At 38.6% G+C, this 10,436-nt stretch overlaps 1 protein-coding gene across 1 annotated transcript; it reads left to right on the top strand.

Moving 5' to 3' along the window:
* The first annotated feature begins 550 nt into the window (after positions 1-550).
* tmem214 (transmembrane protein 214) lies at positions 551-10,323 on the top strand. The gene is made up of 17 exons (XM_077553642.1): positions 551-796; positions 2,394-2,584; positions 2,870-3,020; positions 3,102-3,236; positions 3,548-3,630; positions 4,275-4,380; positions 4,592-4,673; positions 5,723-5,824; positions 7,000-7,141; positions 7,238-7,329; positions 7,409-7,457; positions 7,547-7,654; positions 7,776-7,893; positions 7,979-8,075; positions 8,988-9,156; positions 9,245-9,396; positions 9,485-10,323. The coding sequence occupies exons 1-17, from the start codon at positions 652-654 to the stop codon at positions 9,609-9,611; spliced, it is 2,049 nt and encodes a 682-aa protein (XP_077409768.1). The 5' UTR covers positions 551-651; the 3' UTR covers positions 9,612-10,323.
* The last annotated feature ends 113 nt before the right edge of the window (positions 10,324-10,436 follow it).

A 10,436-nucleotide genomic window follows, 5' to 3' on the forward strand; every position in this document is an offset into this window, starting at 1 on the left:
TCCTTGTTAACTATTTTGTTCTTTACATAGTTGAATCATGTGCTGACAACAAAGCCACACAAAAATATCAATGGAAATAAAGTTTACAAATATTTATTTGATTCAGATCTACAAACTCCATAACTATACAAACTAAAGTATGCATTTTTACTATTAAGAGAAACCAAGTTTACCGTACCTATCACTTTAAAATAATCAAAAAGGTGAGTGAACATGGTCCTCTTTAAATGACTAGCTTTTATTTATTTAAATATTAAAAATATATCTTTTTTTTTTTGACGCGCGTTCCAGCAATAAGAGTAAAATATACAACGTAAATATTGTAAGACATTATACTCAGTCAACAATGACATATTTTATTATTATTTTTACGTTTGTTTCCCCACAAATTTATTTAACCTGGACCTTAAAATAAAACAGTTACATTATGCATTTACGAAATGACATCTTTTAAAATGACTTGTAATGGACGTCGACGTCATTGACGAGACTACAGCGGCGTGATGACGTAGGTTACGTAAAGAGACGTGGCACGTTGACGTTCAAATAACCACAGCTCCTTTGCGCTTCCACAACCTCTTTCATTGAGTGACAGCCTGTGCAGCGAGGACTGTCTTCAACCAAACCGAACACCTGATAGGGACTGGAAACATGGCCTCGAGTAATGGCGCGGTGGGCAAATGGGAGGTGGTGAGGAAAGGCAAGAAAAGTAGTGCGGGAGGTGGGAAAAACTCTGCGGAAAAGAAAGGCAACTCTGCGAACAGGAAAGCCCTCGGAGAGTCCAACCTGCCCAGACGTAAGTCAACACGGCCCACTTTGCTCCCTTTTAATTCGCCGTCTCAGCTCGAATGGAAATCGGGAGATTCGTGTGCAATTAGATACTAAATTAAATCACAAGCAAAATCTGTATATTGAACACGAAATGTTACTGTTAAAGAAGTGCGCAAGCAAATTAGTCGGCTAGCTTACTAACTAGCTAGCATAGCATCGCGCAGTACTTCCTTTGAACAATTTCAAATGGCTTTTCTACGTGAAGGTTTTACTTTCGAAAAGATACTTGACTTAACGGCCCTTTGCCTTCATTTCGTAAAGTATTAAGGTCTTGCTTCACGTCTGGACTCTGGTTAGCTTCGACGTGATGTGTCAACAGGAGCAACGTCATCATTGCGAGTTTGTTGCAAAGCATGATTTCAGACGTGAAGTGCCTCTGCCAACTTGGCAGGACGATTTTTAATGCTGCTGTTTGTCTTGTCTTGCCTTTTTTTTTCTTCTTTTTTTTTTTTTACCACGCCTACACGAAAACTACTTGCTGATCATCGCCAACAGGCTTCATCTGCTTTCTCTTCCAAACCGTAATTATTTTCTCCTGGACAGGTTGCACATATTTGGTTTAGTATAAACATGACATGTCAGGTCAAAACAAGACCTTACTTTTTATACTTAATGATTCCTATTATATATTTGTTTTGTGTAGACTGCAGGGAAAAAAAGCACATACTGTATTTTCAATTTGTTGCGTCATTTCCTACACACATCCAGCCAGTTCCACTTTTACACACACACACACACGTACATCAAATATAGATTGAGATTTCTCAGCAATATGTTGTAGATGAATGATCAGCGAACAACTGGTGACCCCTGTCAACACCACCTCTCAAGATTGTGGGTGGGACTGCGCGCTGCAGCAAATGTATGTTTAGGGTTACCCCAGTAAAGTCAGTTGGTCGTCTGCATGATGCCACACGGGTACAATATATTAATCCAAGTGTTAATTTTTTAGTGAAGTTTTTTTTTTTTTTACATTTTTCCCCTGGATTTTCTTAAGAAAATCTATATTGAATATTCATTAGTGTTTTTTTGAAGAATTTGTTGTTTGTAAAATTTAATTTTTTTTCACCCGCGTATTCTCAGATTCATTTTTCCAGTATTTTAATATTTCTTTTTTTTAATACATTTTTTTCTTCACCATTTCCCCTCGTATTTCACAGAACATCCACATCGAATATTCATCAGTGTTTTTTGTATTTTTTTTATTTAAGTTAATTTTAAAAAAAAATTGGGGAATAAATAAAATAATTGCATACTCTCAAATTTATTTATCTTTTTTTCCAGTATTTTTAAATATTTTTTCCCTATTTTTTACTACCAACTGCAACACAATCTTAAGCGTGTGTTCATAATTTGTGCTGCATGTAATTCATTACGAAAGCTGTTACGGCTGGAGAGGATCAGCTCAGTACTGTGCGGGGAGGGCGCTAAAAAGGGGCTGGACCTGCAACACTTTGATGATGACAAAATAAGCACAGTAGGACAAAAAGTGCTGTGGACGGTAACTGCAGAGATCCAATCACCGTCCGCTGCCTTGTCTCCCCCCCCCCCCTCCTCCTCAGAGCCCTCGATGAAGTCGGACACTTTGTTTGAAGCCTTCGACAAGATCCCAAAGAAACAGAACAAGGAGCAGGTTCCGCCTAGTCAGCCTCCAAATAAGAAGTCCTCGTCCAACAAACCGTCCAAGAAGTCGTCCCCCAGAAACGCGCCCGCCATGGGCACTCACAGGACGCTGGAAGCCGCCTTTAAAGCGGTCAGTAAACTTAACGTTTCTGATGAAATGTTGACATTTTGACTTTTTTTTTTTTTTTTTTTTTTAATGGAGCGCAGAATGCATTTTTAAAAGTTATTTTAAAATACATGAGGAGCTATCTTGGATAAAGTCGACTTTTGTGGCCCAATTTCATATCATGCAGCAGAAGAAAAAAAATCTACGCTGCGAGGCACCCGATCACATGCTGAAACCCAGTCGGGCTTTTGCCTCAATGCTTCTTTGTTGGGTGCGCGCTATTGATGTCTGCCGCTGTCTTGTCACCAGCTGGATGTCGCCGATCTGAAAGAGAAGCTGGCTAAGAGTCAGTCGCTCTTCCCCAAAAACCCGTCGGTGTGGTCCAAAGACCTGGCCGGGTACCTCAACCACAAGCTGACGGCGCCGGTGGCGGAGCCGACGCTCAGCAGTTATGCTCACGGTGAGTCCTTTTTTTTTTTTTTTTTTTTTTTAAAAGTAAAAGCGGTATTTTCATGCATCTTTGTGTATGTTTGGTCCTCAGATTACCCGTACTGTCTTGCGGGCAAGGAGCTGAAGGGCGTCATCAAGGGAATTCTGGCCAGTTGCAGCGACTCCATGCCGGATTTCTTCGACCACTGTGTTTACACCATGCTGCGAGAACTGGAGAAGCAGTCAGGTGAGGGATGTCGCGTTATTTGCCTAAACATCTGTCGTGGTCAATCAACTACCCCAAAATTGATCAAATAATGAAAAAGATAACCGATACGGAATTAACTGGAAAACAAATATTTCAAATATCTAGTATTGTAATGTATTGCGATTAGAAAAGTTTGGGAAAATTGCCATTCATTTCATGCAATTTTAGGAAAAAAAATTATGATATATATATAAAATAAATATTAAAAAAATATATAAATCTAATTTCCTAATTGGGATAATTAAATTTTGACACCTGAGTGACTTTTTTTTTTTTTTCCCTCCCCCCAGGTGAGCCACTGCACGGATACCGAGTTTGCATTCAAGCCGTCTTGCAAGACAAACCCAAACTGGCAACTCAGAACTTGCCCGAGGTGAGTCAGAGTGTAAAGCAGGCTGGAACATTTGTATTTCTTTATTCATACTTCTAACACACATTTTTAAAATTGATGAGAGGAACAAATGGCCATGTGTACACGTATTGCTTTATATTGTTATTTTGTATTATATATTATTACTACATTTTTAGGCTATATCACAAAATATGATATATTGATTGGGGATGGTCAACCATGGTTTTTTTTTCCCCAGACTGATACGAGTACAAAGTATTCACTTTTCATATAAAATGTATATATATATTTTTACACATAATTCTGCATTTACAGTAAATGACATTATTCAGTACACACGCAAATGATAAATTGGGTTTCCAAAGAGATGAATACACATGAATCCATTCTTGTTGTTGGTCACGCAGCCGCAGTATGAGAAGCTGAAAATAAATTCTGAATGGCACAAATATCCTCTGGACAGTATTGTGCTGCTGATCACCAGAACCCAGCATAGAAGCGTACATCATGTGATGCAAAAAAAAAAAAAAAACAGATGCAAGTTTAGCAAAAGGCAAGAAGCATAATTACCATCCGTCTGAAATACTCGTCGTCGACTGCTTTCCTAGTTTGCTCATGGAAAAGCAAAGCAAAACACTTTTAACAGTTGATTGGTTCCTCCTCAGTATTTGGAGTTGCTGCGGTCCGTGCAGAATCATCCCATCAAGTGTTTGACCATCATGTGGGCGCTGGGCCAAGCGGGATTTTATGACCTGAGTCAGGGACTAAAAGGTAAACGTTCCACATTCGCTTTCACTTCGACACACGACGAGACGCACTTGACTCGACCCCTGTCCTACTTTGGCAACAATTTGCCGAAGTAAGGTTGGATGTTAGTGAAGCAAAAGTGCAAACTGCCAACCCTGCTTTGGTACTTTTTTTTGCATGGCCCAATAGTTCTTTCAATGGAAAATCTGTAATGGGATGATTTGTTGTTTTCCAGTGTGGCTCGGTATTATGCTTCCTGTCCTGGGAGTCAAGTCGCTGTCGTCGTACGCCATCGCCTATCTGGAGAGGCTGCTCCAGTGAGTGCGCCGGACGGCCAAAAAACGCAATTAGCCACACGAAACGTCATTGTGGAGTCGTCAAGTCCACTCGTCTGTACAATCTTGACCTTACTGCAACATCCTGCCGGAAGTTTCAAAACAACGGAATATGGAGGACCGAAACTGCCAACATTTAAATTAAATAATTAATAAATGATTGAATACAAGTGAAAATAAAAACTGATATAAAAAATGTAATTAAATTAAATACAAAAAAATAAATATAATGGAAATAAAAATATATAATTTTTATTTTTAATTTTTTTATTTATTTTTTATTTTAGGTATTTATTTATTTATGGATATGTATATATTTTTTTGTTTTTATTTCCATATATATATTTTTATTTTTTGAATTATATTTTTTATATCCATTTTTATTTTCAAAGTTACAATTTAGCAGGAAAAGGGCACTTATGCTTATTAATATAAGCATAAGTGCCCTTTTTTTCTTCTTTTTTATTTTATTTATAATTATGTAGTGCTTTGTCCTGTCCAGGTCATGTTTGTAAATGAGAATTAGTTCTCAAACATTTTACCTGGATAACTCTTTGACTGCCAAAAACGTTAAATAACGTTTAGTAAAATCCTATGGAGGAGTGCCAAAGACGTTAAAAGACGTTTGTTTCAAAACAGAGGTGAAACTAACCATTTTCTATTGTTGATTACTGAAAAACTGAATAAGGTAGAAACAAACTTTTTTTTCTGATTAAAGATGAGAGTCCAATCTTTCATTTTGTAGTATGTGTGTTTCCATAGTCCAAACACATACTTTTCTGTGGACCTTGAAAGATCAGTCAAAATGCTTAAAATCGGCTGGCACCCACGGCATCCCTTTTCTGAAAACGTCTGGCAGTCAAAGAGTTAAATAAATAAAAAATAAATATATTTTCACTTGTATTTATTTTAGTCATTTAATTAGTTTTAATTTTGGCAGTTTTGGTCCACCATAACTGAAGTCTATCCTTGTTGGAAATAACAACACCGATAATAATCATGTTGCCTTTTTGTTGTTGTCTTTTTCACAGCCTGCATGCAAACCTGACCAAAGGATTTGGCATCATGGGTCCAAAAGAGTTCTTTCCTTTACTGGATTTTGCTTTCATGCCCAAGAACGCGCTGCCGTCGAGGTAAATGTCAGAAATAGTTCCCATGTATGACAAAAAAAAAAACATGCTTCCTCAACTCTCAAATTTTGCATTTTTTTTCTAGGAATGTTAAATGCCAATTTTTTCATATGCCAGTTAAAGTATTGAGTAATCCCGGATACCGAGTAGGGATGGCTTTCGATTCACGATTCACTTTCATTGATTTTTGATTCACTTAAGGATTTCACACAGTACCAATTTTATTGTCACGTTTTTATATTTCGCTGGCGCCGAGCCGAAACCTCGTAAGTCACGATTTGGCAAATTTCATTTATTTATTTTAAATCTCTACTTTTGGTATGTTCACATGTGGGGTGTCATTTTTACAAATTACTGACCGATATAAAGAATTAAAAGTTGCTTGCTCTCTTTGATTATGCAGTCTTAATTGTCCTGGGGTCTCCCACAAAGTGACGATTTTGGAGGTGCAAGACTTTGGCCCAACGCCAGTGATTGTTATGTAAAATATTACTTAATATTAAATTTATATAATTTTTCTTTAATTATTTTTGTACTTTTTATTTAAAGTTGTTTGCTTCATTAGATTTTAAGTATTTTTTTTAAAATGTATTTGCTTTTTTAATTATGTATTTATTTTTATTTATTTTTTAAAAAGTGTTTAATTTAAACAATATTTAAATAATTGTAAATATAAATTAAAAATATTTTGATTTGTCTTTTGTAAATGTGAGAAAATACTTTGATACAAAAAAAATATTTAGGCCTTAAGTAAAATTATATTTTCACATGAATTTATGAGGAAAGACATATTAAAGGGTTGATTTATGCTTTTATGAATCGATATCAAGCTATAAAAAAAATCAATTCAATTAATCTTTAAAAAAAAAAAATGTATCCAGCCCTAATAAGTAAATCTCAAGTAACAAGATACCACAAGCACTTTTGATACATAAAAAAAAAAAACAATGCGTGATGATTTTAAAGAATTACCTAAATATCTCAATATAGTATTTTTCCTGGCGTTTTAAATTAATGGCAATTTTCTCTTCTTCTAGTTTCTGCCTGTAAAATGGCCACAATGGGGTGTCCGATAATGATATCGACACAGTACCGACACCTGGTATCGGTACTCGCCCATCCCTAGTATTATCAAGATGCCGCGTTTACAGTATGTCTCTTTTTTTTTTTCCCCGCAGTCTCCAGAACCAGCTGAGGCGCCTTTACCCTCGTCTGAAGGCCTTAGCGTTCGGAGGCAAACCCGAGAGCACCTTGCACACGTACCTGCCGTCGTTTCTGTCCCGGGCCACGCCGCACTGCCCGGAAGACATGAAGAAAGAGGTGACGACGTCGTCGTCGTGAAAACGTCTCACTTGGGCTCACAGTGGCAAAAATATGAAATCAATTGACACTCGGCCACCTGGCGTTTTCTTTCAGCTGCTCAACAGCATGACGGAATGTTTGCGTGTGGACGGTCAGAGTTTAGGAGTTTGGCGGCAGCTTTACACCAAACACTTAGCGCAGTCCAGGTGACTTTTTGCACGCACGCACGCTTTGTGACTTGATTTTCAAATAAACTAAAAAAAAATATTTTATTGTGCTCTCGAGTTTGCTGCTGAACCATTTGCTGGGCTGCTGGAAGACGCTCCCACTAAAGGTACGCAAAATATGTGAGCCCGCTTACGACCGACCACATTCGTTTTTTTGGGGATTAACAAAAGACTCGTCTGCTTTTTCCTCGTTCAGCTGCGGAAGAATCTCGAAGAAACCATTCAGTCTTTCAAAGTGGCCAACGAAGAGCTGAAGGAAAACAGCCAGTCTCAGGATCTTAGTTACTGCACTCATCTGTGTCAGGTTCGCCCGCGCGTTCGAGTCCAAACGTTTTTTTTTTTTTTTTTTTTTGCTCAAAACGATGTCATTTGTTCAGGTGAGAATTTGAAGGGATGATGTTTTTTTGTTTTTTTTTTGTTGACAGAGTCTGCAGGTGAAGATGCGCGGGGACGGTTTCCCCTGGTTCAAGCTGCTTTTGGTCCTGTTGGTGTTTGTCGCCGGGTTCGTCGTGCAGGACGTCCGATCTCACGGCTCCTTCGCCGGTATGACCAGTTTTTTTTTTTCAAAATGGGTCGGGTCGTTGGCGGGTTTGGGTTTTAACAACGGCTTCCGTTTTGTGCGCCGCAGATTCCGCCACAGCCAAACATCTGAACAGCTCGGGTGTGATGGCCGTGTCTCAGCAAGCGTGGGGCACGATCACGGTCTACTCCAAGCGGGGTTACAGGTACCGCCTCACTCGCGTGCGTGCGGGAAAGCCGCCTCGGGATTTCTTCGGTTTGTGTTCAATTGACTCGCAAGGGTCACTAAAATGCATCAAAGGCCGTTAAATGGGGAAATTAAAGGCCTTAAATGGCATTAGATACAATGTTGAGGGGTATTAAAAAATGCTTTATTTTGCATACAACGTTGTGTGAAGGAGTCACTATAATGCAATTTAGCAATAATGAACGTGTTGAAATATTTGTTTGTGGGGAAAAGTGACGAGTTGTAATTGACAATGAACAAAATGGCCTGCAGTCCACAAGTTGCTTCATGCTCCAAATACCAAATGCTCAGAATTTGGAAAGCAAAGCATACTGTTTATCTCCAACATGAAACACTCATGACACCTAGTGGCAGAAAAATATAGTTCAACTCCAATCTGACGTTCACACTTGACCGTAATTGTTAACTTTACTATAACTTCATTAATTACGTACTGTAAAATGACTGAATAAATGAAGTAGAAGATACAAGCACATTTGTATTTGGTAAATATATTTGTCCACTTTTATTTTTTATTTTATTTTTTTTATTTTTTTCTGGAGAGCTCAGTATTGTTCATTTGGTAATTTTCCCGATTTGACATGTCATCATCATTGCTCTCTTTTTAAAAAAAATAAATAAAAATAATTACGAAAGTATGAAGAATTTGAAAAGGATATTTTATTGTACATTTACAATAGATGCGTGCTATTAGTGGCGAGTTAACTATGGAAATCGTGCGATTGATTACGATTACAAATTGTTATCGACTGACAACCCTTAAATATAAACAGTATATGCAGTACGACATGGGCATAGAATTGGTTTTAAGTTGCAAAAAATTCAATTTGATGCGACCTGCAGCCGACCCCGTTCCATGTTTTGTGTTTAGCTGGCTGGAGACGAACATGCTATTTTGTTACTCGGCAAGCGTGCGAGTTTTGGGAACCCTCTTCGAAGAAGGCCTGGAGAAAAGCAAAGTGGCGGCCCAGATCTTCTCTGAAAAACGCAAGCACACCACCGCGTGGGCCCAAGAAAACGGACCGCTGTTCATAGAATGGGTCAGGCGTCGTCCCGGGAATCCTTTTTTTCCCCATCCCAAAATGGATTTGAAAATCAATTGATTGGAAACGATTTTTTTGTGCGCAGGTGAAGACGAACACGCCCGAGAGCGTATACGACGTTTTGGCTTACGTGAAATCGCTGCTCGTCTTCCTCTACCAAAAGTGCATCTTGCCAGTGTCGGCCATTTTGATGGAGCTCCTGCAACAAGCGTGGACGGACCTTCGGGACTCCTGCAAGTCAGTACATTCATCAATACAAACTTTTATTGATTACCGAGCCCATTATTTAATAATGATTTGATTTTTTTCCAATGCCCCGCCTTAGTGGTGAAGTATCCGTTTCGTGCCTGAGAGGTCACGCGTTGTCCATCAGCAACTCAACATGGCAGCTGCTCCAACAAAAGACCTCTGCCATCGCCACGTGGGCTCAAGAGCTGCTGACTGCGGCGTAACACACAATTGACACTTGTACAACGCACACACAAACACACAACAATCATCAAATAGACAAGGCGACGCTGTCTGGGGGCCTCGCACCAAGTGCGTTCCGCAACTAAACTGTGATTGGACTAAGTTGTTTTTTGACCACATTCTTTTTTTTTTAAATCAAGAAGCTCTGTGTTAAGTGTATGTCCCCCCCCCCCCCAACTAATCTTTTTCACTGCTGCACGCAGACACAAGTTGAGTTTTCTACTACGAAGGTCAGGTTATTTACAAATATTGACAAAAGTATTGGGTAATGACCCAAAATCTTTTCTTAGCTGACCTCATCACATTCTTATTTGAAGTACTTTGCGGTACTTACAAAAAAAAATAATAATCGCAACCAGTTTGTGTGTGAGTGAGTATATGTGTTTGTGTATGTTGTGTTTGTTTAAAGCTTTTGTCAATCTTAGGTAAAGTGCGCTAGCTAACTCACAATCCGAAAGAAACAACCCCCCCCCCCCCCACACCCAGCCCTCACGGATTCTTATTACCAGAAACGTTGAAGGAATCCTGACCAATGTTCTCGGCCACAAAGCAGTATAACAATCTCACCCTCTACATGTAAACTTTCACACTGGCTGATCATCTTAATTCTCTGTGAAGACATTTGGATGGATGTGGAGGAGTTATGTCTTATGTCAATAAATGATTTGTAATAAAGACTTTGTTTGACTTTAAGTTGGCTATTTCCTGCAAATTGCTTTTTGTTGAAAGGTCACATTTTGACAGCTGAAATTTTAAACTCCTGCTGTTTTTTTAATTTAATTTATTTTTTGTTTGGAAGCCGCTTG

This window comes from Vanacampus margaritifer, chromosome 19 (assembly GCF_051991255.1).
Source record: "Vanacampus margaritifer isolate UIUO_Vmar chromosome 19, RoL_Vmar_1.0, whole genome shotgun sequence".
Lineage (NCBI taxonomy): Eukaryota > Metazoa > Chordata > Actinopteri > Syngnathiformes > Syngnathidae > Vanacampus > Vanacampus margaritifer.

Coding starts and splice junctions, on each gene's coding strand:
- tmem214 (XM_077553642.1), top strand. CDS start 652: ATGGCCTCGAGTAATGGCGCGGTGGGCAAATGGGAGGTGGTGAGGAAA. Junction 7,330..7,408: donor AAACACTTAGCGCAGTCCAG/GTGACTTTTTGC, acceptor TGTGCTCTCGAG/TTTGCTGCTGAACCATTTGC. Junction 8,076..8,987: donor TACTCCAAGCGGGGTTACAG/GTACCGCCTCAC, acceptor TTTTGTGTTTAG/CTGGCTGGAGACGAACATGC.